Source organism: Dermacentor silvarum, chromosome 10, assembly GCF_013339745.2.
Source record: "Dermacentor silvarum isolate Dsil-2018 chromosome 10, BIME_Dsil_1.4, whole genome shotgun sequence".
Lineage (NCBI taxonomy): Eukaryota > Metazoa > Arthropoda > Arachnida > Ixodida > Ixodidae > Dermacentor > Dermacentor silvarum.
In genome coordinates this window covers 97,666,576-97,684,696 of record NC_051163.1, presented here as the reverse complement: position 1 = coordinate 97,684,696, position 18,121 = coordinate 97,666,576, and the positions used below count along the sequence as shown (strand labels likewise).

General features: G+C 44.1%; 1 protein-coding gene across 7 annotated transcripts in view; it reads left to right on the top strand.

Moving 5' to 3' along the window:
- LOC119466332 (DDB1- and CUL4-associated factor 1) overlaps window positions 1–18,121 on the top strand; it is a 98,335-nt gene that overhangs the window by 71,422 nt on the left and 8,792 nt on the right. For 5 of the 7 annotated variants that reach the window (XM_049657788.1, XM_037726838.2, XM_037726837.2 and 2 more), the window contains exons 24-32: window positions 1,399–1,470; window positions 3,657–3,713; window positions 4,548–4,630; window positions 5,600–5,897; window positions 9,775–9,976; window positions 12,456–12,529; window positions 13,718–13,810; window positions 17,791–17,854; window positions 18,036–18,056. In XM_049657788.1, coding sequence (XP_049513745.1) covers window positions 1,399–1,470; window positions 3,657–3,713; window positions 4,548–4,630; window positions 5,600–5,897; window positions 9,775–9,976; window positions 12,456–12,529; window positions 13,718–13,810; window positions 17,791–17,854; window positions 18,036–18,056 — 964 coding nt within the window. The remainder of the gene's footprint in view (window positions 1–1,398; window positions 1,471–3,656; window positions 3,714–4,547; window positions 4,631–5,599; window positions 5,898–9,774; window positions 9,977–12,455; window positions 12,530–13,717; window positions 13,811–17,790; window positions 17,855–18,035; window positions 18,057–18,121) is intronic. The other 2 variants (XM_049657789.1, XM_037726839.2) reach the window with 1 other exon arrangement.

The following is an 18,121-nucleotide window of genomic DNA, read 5'->3' as shown; positions in this document are numbered from 1 at the left end:
CATCGTTGTGGCAAGGCCACCATGGCGGCAAGTGAAGATAACCGATTTTTTGCTGCCTGCCCGAAAATAAAAGCCCGTCTGATCAGGTGTGTGCGTTTGAGAGCATCGTGACATAGTTCTTTTCCGGCCAGTAAGTAGCCGCTAAACTGGCATTGGCGGTTAATTTGTACATCGTTAAGTGCGTAGTGCATACCTACACGTCGTTCCCGGCTAACTAGGTATTAACGAAGTTTGACTGTATAGTGATTTATTTATTGTACTTGGAAGCTTACCAACATCCTTTCTTGATATGTTTTCTTTCTTAATTTTTCTTTTTTTTTAATTTAGAGGGTTCAGGTGAATGCATAAAAATGACACTCAAAAATGCCCTTTTCTCCCAAGTTCTTTCTGGTAGAAGTGCACAAAATTTCTCAAATTTGTTTTAACTTGTCCAATTTCTTCATGTAATGTTGTCATTAAAAAAACTATATCAATTGTATGGTTTATATTTTGTACCCAGCAGAAACATTGAGTGAGACGTCAGCACTAAGTTCTTCTCTTAGTACAGAAATGCCTGCAATACCTGCAATAATAGCTCTGCTCTTATGAAAGCAGAACAAACGTAAATTACTAAATGATATGCATGAGTGCACCAAATGAACTGTTATCAGTTGAACAAGTTGTGCACATGGCTTCTTTATCATAAAAGAAAGCAAAGTGAGGTGTGAATGAGTAGGACTTGTCCTTGGTAATATTGGCACAAACTGGCTGGATGAGCTACAGTTCAGGGGCCATGGACCTGTCTTTCAAGGAAGATTTGGTTCACTGCTTTAAAAGAATGCTAGTGCAAAATTTTAGAGCTGGAGTTGTGAATTAGTGTTCCAACTGCCCAAAACCGTCACTTTGACTGGGTAGAGAGCATTTCAAGCAAGCAAATGATGAAAATGTGGGAAAGCATTGGTGCCACTGTTGTGAATATATAAGGCCAGATCCCGTGAAGGAGCATGTCCCGTTTATAATCGGTAACATTAAAGTCATCCTGTCATGGTCGAAAGGTGAAGTGTGATTTCAACGTCGAAGCAAATTCAGTATAGTCAATTTACCTAGTACGAACTAAATAAGGCTAACTAGAATGCTTGGGGTGTTAGCATGAGTTTGTCTTGTATGGTTGATTTGAAGCCTGCGCACTCTCTATAGGTGGATGCGCAACGTACAAAGTTGCATTCTCAAGGTGTTACTTATAAGGGGGCCTTACTTCAAATGTTGCTGTTTGTGTGGCATTTGTCCACGATGCTATTTGACTGAAGCGCAAGCCAGTCCTCTCCCTAACACTGGTGCAGTCGAATTCTGTTTGTCAGAAACTTGGTTCTGTGTGAACTTTCCGTATATCCACCTTGACATGTCTTATTCCTGCTGCAGGCTGGTTCCCAGTACCTGTTCCTTGGCACCCTAGTTGGCGAACTGCACGTCTACAATCTCTACACAGGCCTGGTGAGTTTGAAAGCCACCGTCAGCGCTGGCACTTAAATTCGTGGCTTCTTTAGCGACTGAAACACAATTGTAGTAAAACATCGGGTTTAGATGTTGTTGTACATTTTTCAATTTATTAACGATGTTTTAGCACTTTCATGAGAAAATGTAGTGCATCCTAACGAGTTCTGAATATTGTTTTAGCAAAATCCTAATCTTTAGTGTAACGGCAACACTCATTTGCAGTGCCAGTCTGACGATAGATAATTTGTTGAGATAACTGTTTGTACAACTGTCCTGGTGCGTCTGTTGGAAACATTTCCAACATTCATTTTAACATTGATGTCAACAGGTGTCTTGGATCTGACTTTCTTGTATTTGCAGCATTGCCGCCAGAATATTGAAGCTGTCCCCCTTAAGTGATTCACAGCTATATCTGACGCCCTCCTAATTTTAAGTTCTTCATAGTTTCTCTTTAATGTTTGTAGTCTACAAACATTTCTGTGGGTAATACAGTCACTCTTGAATATACGAAACTCGGATATATCGAATTATTGTCTATATGGAATAGTTGTAAAATCCCCTTGAAAATCCCATGCAAAAGTGTAGCAGTATACTATGCATACATCAAACTCCCATTCACCAGCACATTCAATATATCGAACGCTGCGCTGCGCTTCACCGCGCTGCTCCGGACCCCTGCAAAAGTGCGATTCTCCTAATGGAAATGCAATCACCTCTTGCAATGTTGGAAATATCTAATGCCGACGAATTTTTAAATGGCACTGTCTTGGCATATGCTGTCAAAGAAGAGATTGAATCTGAAGGGCAGTACATGCCACGAAGGAAAAATGGGCAGCTTGCTCTCAGTTTAGCTCAGTGTGCACATGGATGCCTCGTGAAAACTGCGGCCGTTCTCTGTCGGCAAAAGCAGATCTCCACTCTGCTTCAAAAAACGTGAATAGCCTGCCAGTCCGATATGCGTTCCACAAGAAAGCATGGATGACACATCTTTTCACCGAGTGGCAACGGGCATGGGATACCAAACTGGAGATGCTGTACCGCTGGGTTTGTGTTCTTGTAGACAAGGGCTTTCTGTGAACGTCATTCTAGGATTCCGCAAGCGGCCAAAACGAATGTGACCTCAACCCCCACATGAACGGATCTTTACACAACAGTTTGAATTTAACAAAGTCATCGTACGCCACATCCGCACATCACAGAAAGACCCACTGCGGCAGCGGCGTGCAAGACTAACCTCTGTGCAATTCCCGAGTTTCCACTCAACGCTGTTCATTCGTGCTCGCACGGTTGCACGTGAGTGAGATTAGACTTGGACGTTCTGCAAGCTGAACTCCACTCTCGAAACTAACAGCATGTGTGTAGTGTTAGCACTCGCCGAAGCAGGAGCTGGAGGGGAAGGGCCGAGAACAAAGGGACGAACTGGTAGCAAGGCGTCGGAGCAGCTGAGCGGCATCCAGGCAGAGGTGCACGGGCATCTTTCTTAAAGGGCGGTCGAGAAGCGAGGATGAGTGCTTCCGAAACCTGACAAGTGTCTGGTCCATTCATTGCCCACATATGATGAACGGCCGTTTAAACGGCGAATTAGTAGTTTAATGCAGCCGAGCACACTCGCACGCGATTCCCAGTACAAGTGCACTGATGGCAACACGGCACGTATCCGTACAGGCTAGTTTGCTTCCACGATGCATGCCCCCATTTCTACCTTATTTTTAATAAAACGCACAACAAGCACTTCTAAGCGCGCGAAGCACACTGCGCTCTCGCCTCCGGTTGACGTTCGCTTTTAATGTTAGATCGCGAAAACCATTCCGCACCGCAAGCGACTTGCAACGTTGGTGTGCAAAAAAATAAATACTTTTGTGCGTTCAACATGGCCTTAGAGAAGCAAATCGGTTAGTTCCCATTTCTCACAATCTTGGGGAAATTGGCCTAGATGTGCTCAAATTAGTTTCAGACAGGCATATTTTGTATTTCGAATTACCGATACATCGAACTATTTCGCAATTTCCTTCGAGTTCAATATACATATCTGGGATTGACTGTAGCAGCTTCTGAATGTTTTTTTTTTTTTTTTGCAGAATCCTAGCAATAGAAAGGATGACATACTGCCCATCACTGGCTGTCGTTAGCTATGCGCAGGAAATTTCTCTGGATGTAGGATAACGAGTGTTTCTGGTTTGCAGGAGGAAGCAACTTACTCGTGCCATGAGTCGGAGCTCACGCACTGCCAACCATCAAAGGTCAGTGGGGTTCGAACTTTAAACAAGATAGCATAGCTTGGCTCTGCATTTTATTAGAAGACTGCCTGTAGTATTTGGCCTAAGGGCACCAGCTGTGCAATTTTCTTTTACTCAGTTTTTTTACTCAAAATAAGTTTGGCTTGGAGCAGCACTTGTGTGCAGTTTCTTGCCATGCCCATCTTTTTTTCAGCACTTAAATTTTCTTGTATTTTCCTTACTGTGTTGCTTTGGTCAGCTTACCCTTCAAGTAACATTACTTTTGTCTGCTTTCAAGATTAAGATTGGCTGCCTTTTGACTTGGTCACCTCCCTGCTAGAAAAACACAGGTGTATCTTACAAGAGTTGCATTGCCGTAGTGGCTTAGCGGCTATCGTGTTGCGCTGCTAAGCATGAGATCGCTGGATCGAATCCCAGCCGTGGCGGCCATATTTCGATGGGGACGAAAGGCAAAAACTCCCGTGTACCGTGCATTGGGTGCACGTTAAAGAAGCCCAGGTGGTCAAAATTAACCCAGAGTCCCCCCACTAGTGCATTCCTCGTAATCGGATAGTGGTTTCGGCACGTAAAACCCCAGAATCTGATAAAATACAAGAATGACGATTGCTTGGGTGTAGTAATGAAAACAACCCGGTTTGGCAGAAGTTGCAGCCAGTATTAGGCAGTGGCTACCGATCTGAGTAGCCTGCTTTGAGCTGCGAGTAGACTCAAGAAAAGCTGTGAGCGAACTGTAGTTCGGCTACCCTTGAATAACCTTCATGCTGTAGGGTTGGCATTCCCCACAGTTGCCACTGATTGCGACAGTCCTCAGCAATGTCATGCGTCTTCCTTTTGCAGGACGGGAAGTTCTTACTCACTTCATCGGCATGGCGGAGACCACTGTCGTCGATGTGGAGCTTTACAGATGTCTTCGACCAGAAGTGAGTCATTGGCTATGCCTAAGTTTGAATGATGCAACGATTCTACTGCAGTCATCTTTCTTTTCTCACTTTGTCGGCGGTTTGAGTGACATCCCTCCGGTGTTGTCACTAGAATCAGCTGGTCTTGAGCAGGGTACAATCGCGTGACAGGAATCGTTGTGTGCACAGTCAAACCTCGATATAACGAACCACGATTTAACGAAATTCGCGATGTAACAAACTATTTTTATTTCCCCATCTTAGTTCTATTGAATTAACGAAACCTCGATATAACGAAGTGTTTCGCTGCAAGTGCAACTTCGTTATATCGAGGTTTGACTGTACTGCGATTTTTCTGCTCGTCATTATTGATGCAATTCAACATCAAAGCGTTTGGCTTCAAGGCCAAACTCCATATGCGCGAAAATGCACGCGACAGCGACGAGCAACGTGACGTAGATCGCCTTCGCGCAAGCTGTCGCTTGCACGGGCAAACCCCATTCACGCGACTGCCTCAGCGAGTGATCTCCATGGTTGCTGGCATGAGGGTGTCTACTCTTACCAAATGTGGCGCGTTCTCAGCGGTTATGCAGTGTAAAATAAGATGTTTTGTTGCACAATAATACATAAAAAATTTTTATCATTGTCCTGCAGTATTTTTTTTATATGCACGTGCATAAACATTACTTTATTTGCTCGCTGTGTGCACGTTGCTGCGAGTCGAAAAGCACGTGGAGACAACCGGCAGTACGTCACTGATGAACATCCCGTTCCGGTGTTTTACTATTGGCTGCTTGAGCACAGGACTTCCGGGCGACGGGCGACGAATTTCAAACTTGAAAAACCGAGCGATCGTGCGATTTCGACCTCGTGACACGTCGCGCGAACGGCCCGTTTCGTCGCTCATACCGTCGCTTGCATTTTCGCGCATATGGGGTTTGGCCTTCAGTGATGAGCTTGTGCTCACGGTCCACACTGTGTCTGTGGCAGGCTCACATTTGACGACGACTACTATGTGGAGTTCGGCAAGCAGTCGCTGGACCGAGTGCTGGGCACACGGCACGAGACGGCCCACATCTACGACACGACCACCGGGGCCCTGCTCTCGACGCTGCGCGATGCCGACCTGTCGAACCACTACACTCGCAACCGGGCCACCTTCAACCCGACCGACGAGCTGGTGCTCTCGGACGGCGTGCTGTGGGACGTGCGCTCGGTGTCGCCCCTGCACAAGTTTGACAAGTTCAACCCCCACGTCAACGGCGTCTTCCACCCCAATGGGCTTGAGGTGCGTCGGCTGCACGTGTTCAGCTCCTCGATTGTTCCTCTTGAGTTCACCACACGAGTTCATGTATTTACTACATTGGTGCATTTCTGTTTGCAAAAGTGGTAGATACGGCAGCATAAAAGCTGCTTAGTGGCAGCCTGTCCCAGCTCCCCAAACAGGAGGCTGCAACATTGCAACATACAGTCGAACCTCGTTACAGTATCCGACCGATTTTCCGGACTTTGCGGGGACTGAAAAATAGTCCGAAAAGTCGAGCAGTCTGAAAAACCAAACATTCCGAAAAACTCTCCCCACCCCCCCCCCCAAAGAGAAAAAAGTTATGAGGCTTAGGGCGGCTTAAGAAAAATGTCAGTTTCGCTCAAAAGGCGGAGCACCGATTGCAATAGCAAATTAATAGACAGCGATACGAAGTCAGGATGTTAGTTTTATCGGCCGTATAAAGTTGTATTTAAATATGCGCTTACTAACTAAATAAGCACGGTGTCACGCGCGCACAGGTTACATGAACACATCTCGCTCGATGACCGCGGGTAAATTGACCTTCGCGCTGTCTATTCTCTCGCTTCGACGCGAACGTCGAAAAAAAAAAAGAAAAAAAAAAGCGCATACGAAGCTACCGGCACTCGGCGCACGCCCGTTGTACCCATCGCAGATCGTGGGCGCACACTACTTCGGCCACATAGCAGATCGCTTTCAAGATACGGTGCCTGCGCGGCAGCTCCGTTGGCAGCAGCCGCAAGATGAATGCAACCGTCTCCGCCGCCTTCTCCCCGTGCCCCGCGAGCGAACGAAGTCCGCGCGCTCCTCCAGCCGCCTTCCTCTCTCGCATGCGTGAGATTAATTGCGGTTGCCGGCTGACCCTCGCAAGCTTTCACCCGCACACAGCGTGCGGCGCACCCGAAACTTAAAAAACGAAAAGAAACAAACAAAAAAAAAACCCCCCCGGATTCCGCTTAAGTGATATGACGATAGTGCCGAGCTGACCAAACAAAAAAAAAAGGCAAAAAAAAAATGCAAGTGCCGCTTTTTGGAAGTTTTGTCGGCCAAGGAAGCGCGGGCATGGCCTCGGAGACGGGAGGATAGCATGCGTCTACTAATCTTGAAGGCTATACAGGGGGGCACTGGAAAATCCAACATGGCGGCCCTCAAGATCGGGTAGCGCGGTTCGAAGCGAGCAATTTAGTCCGGAAAATCGAACATTGGCACGTAGATTCGTCCGAAAAATCAGTCGCGAAAATGCATCAGCTTTATGGGAATCCTGCCGGTACATCTATGAAGTCCGGAATATCCAACAAGTCCGAATTTTTCGAGTCCGAAAAATCCGTCGGCTACTGTATAACAAAATTGCATCAAACATTAAAATACCTTCACTTTATCCGATATTCATTTTAGCCGTATGTTCGTTACATACTGATATTGTCAAGAACAATTTTTCATTCACTTTATTTATCCAGGTTATATCGAAGTTCGACTGTACAGTTGCCGACCCATGGGGGACTGACTGCCACAGGGACTGCCAAAACGTCCAAATAATTGGAAGTCCGAATACTGGATTTGCCAGAAAATATGTGACTTTATTCCACAAGTGGCCAATAACGGTCTGCTGTATTCTCGTATCGTCACATTTGGGTATACTTTCAATTTCGCAAGACTAGCACAAGTGGCAACATGAAAGAAAGGAAACGTGCACAAGATAGATGGTGATTATTGTTGGTGGACAAGATAAGCCGCAAAAACTGCAAACTTGTGTAAGAGTGAAGTGTGTCCGAATTGTCAGTCGGTGACTGTAGATTAGTTTAGAAAGTGTGACAGTGGCAACAAAAAAAAATGTAGCACATACAGCTATCTGTATGTCTGTATGTGGGACACTGGTTTAATGGCACATGGATATTTGTTTTGTTAAGGCACGGTGCTTCTAATTTAGTGGGCTGCCATTCAGCTTGCCCAGGCTACTTCACACAAACTTTGAATTTGAAGGAATGATAAGGTCTTCTTCAAGGAAACATGATCTTTGCATTAGCATTTTTTGTGCACTTGTGGGTGTGTTTAACTCTTTCCTTACCACAGGGAAATTGGCTGTTTTTTGTATGTTTCAGTTAGGAATGTTTTGTGCAACAGCCAATAAGTTTACAGTGTCATGCAGTTTATAAAAGTGAAATTAAATGAACGTGCTTTCAAATAATATTTATTTTAAGAGAATACAGAAAAAAATTATTTGCATAAAAAATTTTTGAGAAATCCCAAAATTTACAAATTGTTGATATATCCCTTGGCAACATTTCTTTAAAGAATTATACCCATAGATAAAGTACTCTTTGAGTTAAGAAAAGTTACATGACGTATAGTGAGTTCTTGGTTGGTCCTACCTACAATTTTTTTTTCAAGAAAAATATTAATTTACAGCGTAATATTATTTACAAAAACATGTTACTAAACGCACATTTCAAAAGTACATTTCGGGAAAGAAACAGTAATTACAATATAGGTAATAAAAATTACCAAAAACAAATAATGAAATTCACGGCAAACTTTCCTAATGATAGACTTATATTTTCAGAGAAGAAAATTCTCTATGTCGGTTTGTCAAGGATATGCGTCTGTGCATATTTGTTGGTGTTTATACATATACTAGCATGAACGACCTTCGCCATAAAGGACAGGCGAAAAAAATCTAGAGCTCTCGCCAGCCGCTTCAGGCCCCTACGGAGCGTCATTCTGAGGTCAATGCCCGGATCTCTTTAGGGCCGAAACTGGTGGCAGCACGTCTTGTCCAAATGAAGGGAACATACCATAAATAAAGAAAATAGAAATAAAGAAATAGGACACCAACAGGGAAACTGAACCGGCTGTAGATATCAATAAACAAAATGGGAGGTGAAAACGTAACTTGCGGGCGTGTAACAGCTGATGTTCCCGGCTGATCTGCTGAAGTTTCCTCATCCGAACTAAACTCCGATGACGCAACATCGATGCCGGAGTTATCACTGCTCGAAAAGTCCGAAAGATCGCTTCTAGGATCGTCGGGATCAAGCGAAACTGCTTTCTTTCGAGCGCGCGCGGCACCGGATGTCGATGGCATCACGCCGTTCAACCTTTGAGCTCGCGCTCCTTTTAAAAAATCCCCGCCGCACGGTAAAAATGTGAACCGCGCAGATATGTAAACTCTACTTTGTATACAATTACCGAGATGGCGCTACGAGTCCAGACGCGCAGCTTTTTTTTTTTTTTTTTTTTTTTATAGGCGCTCAAACAACTTCGGTCACCGGTGATCGATGCTTAGTGCCATGGTAAAAAAATAGTTAATGCTTGTATTGATCCCTGTAATCAGTATTGCACAGTCGATTAACATGTAAATTACGTTTTGCCTATGTTTGATTTATTGCCTTGCCTGTGAATATGTTCGTACAGTTGAACCCACTTATAACAATATTCAAGTGCCAAGAAAATTTCATTGTTATAACTGGGTTTCACAAAACAAAAAACAGTACAGTCAAGCCCACTAGTAACTGCCACGCCACAATTAACCACCTACTACAATGTTCCAATAATTATGGGTACTGGGTCTCTGCAGAGATGCGAAATGCTGGAAAGGGGGGGGGGGGGGGGGGGGGAACGAGAACGCCATGGGAACATTGCATCAAGCAGACTATTTTACCATAGATCACACACAAAAGTTCACAGTGCTCATTGTTACATCCGATATGTTGTTTGGACCGTTTTTGTTGTAAGTGATGTCAACTGTATACATCATTTTGTTGAATCTGTGGCCCCCTATTATGTAATAACCTTGAAAGAGGGCCTTTGAGGATACTTTGAAGTAATAATTTTATGTGTGCGTCGTCGTGCAAAATGAAAATGAGCTCAATTCCCACACCAGGTGATTTCGAACTCGGAAGTGTGGGACTTGCGGACTTTCCGGCTCCTGCACACGGTCCCGGCTCTGGACCAGTGCCAGGTGACCTTCAACGGTGCAGGAGATGTGTTGTACGGTGCTGTGCTCACCGAAGACGACGACGACTCAGCTCGGCTTTTTAGCTCTTCGTTCCGAACCTTCCACGCGTCAGACTACTCCTCCATTGGTGAGTCTCTTGGGTTTGTGTAGTCGTTGCGGTGTTTTTCTCTGCCGGGGCAAGAGCAGGTTCAGGCAAGTGTGGCACTATATAAAAGCTACAGAGGCAGTAACGAATACCTCAAGAACCGGAATGTAGGTTGTTGTTGTCCACAAATATTTTCTAGAAAAGGAAAAAAAAAAAAAAGCTTTACATTTGTCTTGTATTGTGGTCTTCGGCAAAATTTCAGTTGTCGTCTGGCCACTACAGTACAAGAAAAAAAACACATGGAAAGCGTCATTATGTTTGTTGTTACTATTGCAGACATGCAAACTTTGCAAAATCTGCACAAACATGCTTTAGTCTCTGAGTACGAAATTAGGTCTTGGCTGAGTAGTGCTTCACAGGCGATTGAATGATGTCCAAGTCATCACGAGTGGCTCTGAGTATTCTATGAATTTAGCTTATTAGCCGTATCACTAGTTTGGCATAATTAGCAATTATGCAAAATTTTAGATATACATTTTGAGGCATAAGCATGATTACAGTAGACTTCTGTTAATTCTACGCCGGTTAATTCTGGTTTTACCGTTAATTCGATCCCGGCCTAAGGTCCCTGCCGTCACCCATGAATTTCTAAGGGCCCGAGCTTTCTTTATTTCGATTCTATGATTGGCCTTCGCCAGATAATTCGAACTTGACCAGTCAGTGCTGCACGTGCCTGAACTCTATGTTGACCCCAGTAGCGACCCCCTTTAGTGGCAGCGTCTGTCTCGGCGGAGTTTAGGGGACAGTGAATGCATTGACCACACGTCATCTCGCCTATTTTTGGCCCACCTTAGGAAGTTTTTCAAGCAATGACCGTAGCTCACAATGTCTGATTACGGTATTTACTCAGTTCTAACACGCACCTTTTTAAAGAAATTTGGGCCCACAATTGCGCTACAATGATACAAAACCAAAACCGCCTTCGCAACATCTGTATGTTTACCGCATAACACTAATGTATTGCAGCGAAGCTGACTTTAGGAAACCGGCTGCCCCTTGGGAAACAATTTTTCTTTCCGAAATATTGGAGGTGCATTAGATGTCTACTTCGTTCAGCAACTTGAATGTCATTTCCATGTTAGACACCTCGAAAGTGGGTGCGCGTTTGATTTGGAGGAGTGTTGGAATTGGGCCAATACTGCCAAATGAATCGGCAGTGTGTTTTTGTGCGTGTTTTTTTCTTCATCTTGTTTAGTTCGACCCGCCGGATAATTCGATCGATTTCGTCGTTCCTGTCCAGGTCAAATTAACGGAAGTCGACTGTATAAACGTTGTAAAGCATTTGCAATAACACCCAATGAAAACCCTTGGAAAAGAAAAAAAGAAATGCATATTGCTCATGCAAATAGCTGTGTGCAACAAAGCATTTATGTAGACAGTCAAGCATGAATTATTTGAAGGCCATTGTTCAAGTGTGTTGTGGCGTGACGCATTGTGCATGATGCTGTGATGCAGTGCGCTTACTAAGCCTTTTTGCGAGACAGTATTCACGTGAGCCCACATCTCAGGTTACCCATCTCGTGCTGCAGTTAATACATGTGGAAATACAGTAGTACATTGTTTAAAAACAAGGTGCAAAGTAAACATTTCAGTCGCGTATGCACGTGACAGGATGACTGTAAGGAGGACTTTTTAAAAAAGCGTCTGATATTACCGTATTTACGCTATTCTAATGCGCCCCTGAATCTTAACGCACACTCAGTTCTTGTGCGTTTAAACTAAGAAAATAAAGGTGCACCTGAATGGAACGCAAATCCAATTTATAAAAGTATAGCATGGTTTCCACGTTGGCAACCAGGAAAAACTAGCTATGCAGAATTTAATTTCACAGAAGCGAAACTTTTTTTTAACTGAGTTTGCATTGTGAAGTGGCATATCGTCGGCACAATTTGCACATCATTCACCTCAGATACCAACCATACAGGAGTGGTATTCTCAGGCGATCACTTTTAGGGATACTTTCACGAGACTTTACATGACTCTGCATCGGACTTTTTGAAGTATGTGGCCGAGAGCATTCCTAGCACTGCGCGCACGTAGTGAGCTTCACACAGCACGAGAAATGCTGGCAGCAGTTTATGCCGTTGCATCTGATGTCGAGTTGCATGAAATCTTGCAGCAGTGATGGTATCTCCGAAAGTGATTGACCGAGAATACTGCTCCAGTTCGTAGTCGAACACGAAGTGAACCCACAGCACCTTAAATGAAAGCTTGCTCTGTCACCATCGTGTGAAGGCTGCTTCTGACAGCTCTGACGGTTGACTGTTGCCAACGCCGTGCACGCGGTCTTAGTTTTGTATCCGATTGTAGCACGCAGGCAATTTTTGGGCCCATTTCTTGGGAAAGAGGTGCGCGTTATATTTGTTTAAATGCTGTACATTTAGCATCCTCTTTGCTTTTCTTGACCTTTTTCACCACAGTTTGTCAGAATATTTCATTGCGAAATTTTTTTGTTCTCCAGCAACAATCGACATCAAGCGCAACATCTACGACCTCAAGCCTGATGAGTCTGATTACTTCCTAGCTGTTGTGGAGGTAAGTACTGTAAAGCACCATGAAAAGCTGGATCCTTGAACATCGGTTGTCGGTCCCTTTTAAAGTATTTTTGCATGTTCGGGCGGTTTCTTTGTTGTTGTTCAGAAAAAGAGTTCTCAAAACTCACTAGGTTGAGTGATTCATTTATTATAAATGTAATGTAAGTCTTTGTTTATTGATAGACAATTAATTAGTCCCAAATGGGCATTGTCAAAATTTCATGTTGCAAGGAGCTGGCATGAGAACTTTGAGCCCGTTCATCATTGTTGCGTCTTTTCTCACCAAATCTTCACACTTGACAAGAGTGGCACTACTGGTGTTCCAAAAATTAGCATGAGTGAATAACACTTTTTGGCTTCGAGGCGAATACACAGTGACTAGTGATTTTGTTAGCATATTTTCTCATTAAAGCGATCTTGAATACACCAACATTCATAAATTAGGAACACTCACCTCTGAATTATATCTGCATAAGTATGCATTCAGTTAGCAGCCTTAGTACTTTTCTAATTACTCGAGAGCATCAGACACCAAATTCCTTTTCCTCCAAACTTACTGAATGAAATTTAAAGTGTCATGTGTAGCTTGAGTGGTGCTTAGCTTTGTGTGAGAATTGGGCATGTTCGTCTTGATGACTAGCTTAGCACTTGGTGTTCATTCACCAGTGATTTTCAGATTTAACTTTCAATCACGAAAGAAGGGTTGTTGTATTTTGTTATCCTACCTTTAATATGACACATTATAACGTGAATTAGGAAAGTTGTAAAACTTGCAGAGTAGTGGTAGTGTCTCACGGCAGTGTTGTTTTTCCTATTTTATGTTGCAGGAGCGTTTCAGCATAATGTTGTGTGATGTTGCAGGGATAGTTGTATTCTGAGCTCTCACTTCCTCGGCAGAGCGAAATTCCATTTCGCCCAATGCATCTTTCCTCAGTTAAAAAAAGTGCAAGAAATACTTTGCTGCAGTACAACTGGTTTTCGCAAATAATTCGAGACCGAGCGGCAAAGCCGTGAGGAAATTCGAGTTTTGCAATTTCACATGCCCGAAAGTTTTGCAGTCAGCTGCACATTTCATGACTGCATCTACCATTTGAGTCTGTTTGCGCTGCACAGTTAACTGTAGTTAACGGTTAACTTTAATGAATGAAAGTTGAAACAATAAGGCCTTTCTGGATGGGAACCCTCGCAGAACCAGGGCACCAGGGATGCCACAATGAGCAGCTCGGAGAGCATCTGTCGTCTCTACGAGGTCGGTCGACAGCGAGAGGAAGACGACGACGAGGTGAGCGATCTGCCTCGCACTCTCTTGGCAGTTGATGGCTCTGGCAAAGGTCAATAACCTTAGGGGGAAATGTGGCGTTTATGTCTGCGTGCATTGTTGTGAACGTGGCTCTTCAGCCAACGCAGGAACAATGGCCTTCATTTAAGCCTAACCAGTGTGGACTCTCGTATTAACCGAATGTTTGAGTGAGTCGGTTGTGGTGTGATCCGTTTTTTTGGCATTGTGCATGTCGCTAGAAAAAGGGCTTGGATCGGGTAGACTCTTTTGTCTGTCCCATGAAGTCCAGAAGGTCTATCGCCGGCAAGAAAGGATACGTGTAAGCACGTGCAGGTAGATAGATGCCCATTACTCATGTAAGTGTTGCAGCAGATTTTATAGCAAGTGTCAGTAGTAAATATGCAACAAAGAAAATTTGGGGTATTAAAGGGTAAAGAAAGAATTTTAAATATTGAAATATTTGAGTACATTGAGGGAACACAACGGCATGGCATTCAATTTTAGAAATGTATTTATGGTACGTGAGGAAATAGATGTTGGAGTAAAAGAGTAAAAAAATACCTATAGAATTGTTTCGGACGCACAAAGCTGTAATGTATGCTGATGCTGTGCGAAGAAGTGAGTGTAACTGGATATGCTGCAAGACTTTGACAGAGGGAACTGCATTGCCTTGTAGCCTTAAACGTAAATTAACATGATCCGTAGTTTGTATTTATGCGTGGGACATGCAGTTTGATTGATCACCTCGTCTAGCTTTGTCCGTAATGCCTCAATAACGGATCCCGTATTAATACATATTCACTGCATGGTAATACAGTACCTGTTTCCATTCAGCTCCTAATCCCTACCATTTCATAGTTTTCAAACGTTACAAACAACATTGCTGGGGATTCAAAAGAAATTGTGAGTGTAGGTTGCCAGTCATGGGTATAGATTTGGCAACCTGCTTGTGCCTAAGATTTGTCAGGGTCAAGTTATGCATTGTAAATTATTCAATAAAGTAAAAATTAAATTATGCAGCTTTAAGTAAGACTATTGTGAATGTAAGGTACTTACCTGCTGCAAGATGGAGATTCGGATTATCTGGTCGACATTCATGTTGAAATTTGTTCAGGCACGACAACGGAGACAAGAGCGTACAATACATAAATGAAGCAGGGCCAAGTGCTTCTTGAACTTACCTGCTCTAAAGAAATGCTGTGCAAGCGTTAGCATTGCGAGACTGACACATAGCCCAATTTAACTGCAGTGAGCAACAAAAGAACTGCAGAGTGCTTTTAATGTAGCCATATCAAATTGTAGGATCAATGGTATTGATTGTGACTGAGTGATTAGAGTTAAATTTGTCTCAAGCAAACTTGGTATGAAAACCTACAGCTGAAGGCATTTGTGGGGCCTTTTTTTTCACACAGCTGTTGCCCACGTGTTGCATTTGTCAAGAGAAAAGTGCGCTGGTCCCGAAGCCACTTCGTGCTTGAACGTGCAATGACAACAGCAATGTTGTCCCACTTCTGGTTTCGCTTAATGTGCAGTTTGCCAAAATATCTCATTAACGATTCTTAGGACTTGTGGAAGTAAACTGCAAATCATAACCAGCGCAAAAATTTTATCTACTCAGTGATAGGGTCTTGCATCCAAAAGCTGCACACAGGGTATCGGTGATGCTGTAAAGGACTCTGCAATAATTTTGACACCCCCATATTTTTTATAGTGAATGCGGGAAACGCAAATTTCAGGGGAAGCCTGGGTTGTGCCAGTGCTTTATCTTCCTCACAGTGCTAGTGATAAGTGGAGTGACTAAACTAGCAAGGCACGACATGATCGCTGATGCTGTCTGGTCTTATTCCATCCTTAAGTTCACATTTACTGTACTGTAACCACATCTGAAGAAGCTACTTGGTCAAAGCCTTGTTCTGGCTTGGCCATAGACCTGCCGTGGTTGCTTAGTGGCTATGGTGTTGGGCTGCTAAGCACGAGGTCGTGGGATCGAATCTCGGCCACGGTGGCCACATTTCGATGCAGGCGGATTGTGAAAACACTGGTGTACTTAGATTTAGGTGCGCGTTAAAGAATCCCAGGCAGTCCAAATTATTCCGGAGTCCCCCCACTACAGCGTGCCTCATAATCAGATCGTGGATTTGGCCATAGCCTCCTATATATTCTATGCCTGCCGGATTATCGGCGATCCCATTGATAGCGGCCGCCGTCGGAACTATGGCAGTGGCGCCACTTACGTAGGGTTGTCGCGTGCGAGCTTTTTAAGTTTTTGGTGCTCATAGGTGACAAAAAATACATGAAAGTAAATAAAAATTGTGTAAATACTTATATATCTTAGTGTTGTAATAATATAGGAATATAAAGCGGTCGGCGTCAAAACTTGGGAGGGGGGCGCCACTTACGTAGGGGGTCTAAGGTGCGCTTTTTGAAAGTTTTTGAAAGTAAACTTTGCATTTTCGACGATATCGCTACAAGAAAAAACTTAGGGAAAGCAGCGAAACATTCACAGCGACGTTTCCAATTCGGCAGCTTCCAAAAAAGAAATTGTCTGCTACCACCGCAACTGCCGATTTAAACCTTTATTATGACAAGAGTGTTAACAACTTTCGTCGTCTGCTACTGCTATCGTGCGGCAGTTGCGACATACCCATGACGAGGTTTGCCGCTCCCTTCAATATGCTGACTCTTACCCTACGTAGGTGGCGCCAGCATAGACGACGGCCTTTTCGCGCTCATCTGGCAGGCATAGATTATATATGTGGCTATGGTTTGGCACGTAAAACCCCATCACCTCCAATCTGGCTTGCCCATCATGCGTGTGCATCAGGAGTTCTGCTATGCAGCTTTGGTGCACAAGGCACCAAGTAGGGAGGGAATCAAACACAACTGCTTGCTTTTCACCGCACTTTCAAGGAACGCAAAAAATAGTTTCTTTATTTGTCACGAAATCGCGTCTTCCTCGCACAAACACCACTGTCTTTCGGCTGTCCTTTACCAGCGCTCACTTCCTGCTGCGGCCACGCTCTTTGGCATCACGGGCACTGCTGCCGCCGCTGCTGCCGCCTGCTGCTGCGACCACCGCTTGTGCAGTTCCCCCATCTCCGCCGCGTCTTGTGTTTAGGAAAACCTGATGTTCATCACAATTTCGTTACTCCCTGCATGTAGAGAGAGAAACAGAGAGAGAGATTCATTGCCTCATTTCCGTCTACCCTTTGTCATCTGCACGGGTGTTCAAATACCCCTGTTCCCGAGGTGCACAGCATGCTGTTTCTACAGCTGCTAGTTACTGCATGAGTGATTATCACTAGCTACATGCTGTTAGTGGTCAGTGTTTTTTTTCTTCGGCTCAGCAGGGTCACGGCAGAAGCAGTGTGGTCAGCAGCAGCAGCGGCAGCAGCTTTACTTTCAGCTTGCAGCTAAAATAAAGGTTGCATGTGGCAAGAGTTCTAAGTGGTCTTGGATCAGTAGCGTTTATGAGATTGCAGGAAGTTCTCGGATAAATGTGCTTGATGTCTTACAGGCTGTTTCGTGGTTAAGAACTTCACACAACTAAATCAAGGTTCAACCATTGAGTGCGCGAGGGCTTTCTCCTTAGCGCGAAACGTGGTTGTTGTGTTCTAGCCTCATTCGCAAGAAGGGCAAGGTCAATGTGGAACACGCAAGTCTTCGCAAGTCTTTAATTGGTTCATAATTAGTCTGTCTTTATGTGCGTGTCAAAGTTACGAAGAGAAGGCAGCAAACATTATGCGGCGTGCATCTTAGGTCACTTAAATGCTCAGACATCTCAAGTCTTGTCTCGTTCAAGAAAGTTGCACTTTTAAAAGCAACAATGGTGTTCCTAAAGTTCACAGAAGTTTAAAGTATACCTTGAGACCCTCCATTCATTTCAACTTCATTGCCAACATTATAGTACACTATACAGTCGTTTATTGCTGGACATGGGATACTGCAGTGCGATGAGCTGGTCTTGTTGACTACTTTTCTAGGATGCAGATGACGACGAGTCTGACAATATGGGCGAAGAGGACACCGATGAAGACGACGACGACGGTGAGTTAGCGCCAAAATTGGCAGCAGGCTGCAGCATCATCTGGCAGCTTACGGGGAAGAAAAATCATTTGCCACTATAATTCATTATCATTTAATCAGGATGCTGCTTTGGATGTTGCAAACAAGTGTGCAGCCAGAATTTATGTTCTGTTTTGTTTCTTTTTTCATTGTAAATGAAAAGACTCCGGTGAAGATGATGACGGTAAGTCAGTGCTGGCAAGGACCAGTTGCTACGAATCTCATTTGATGGCTTCTGCAAATGAGTGA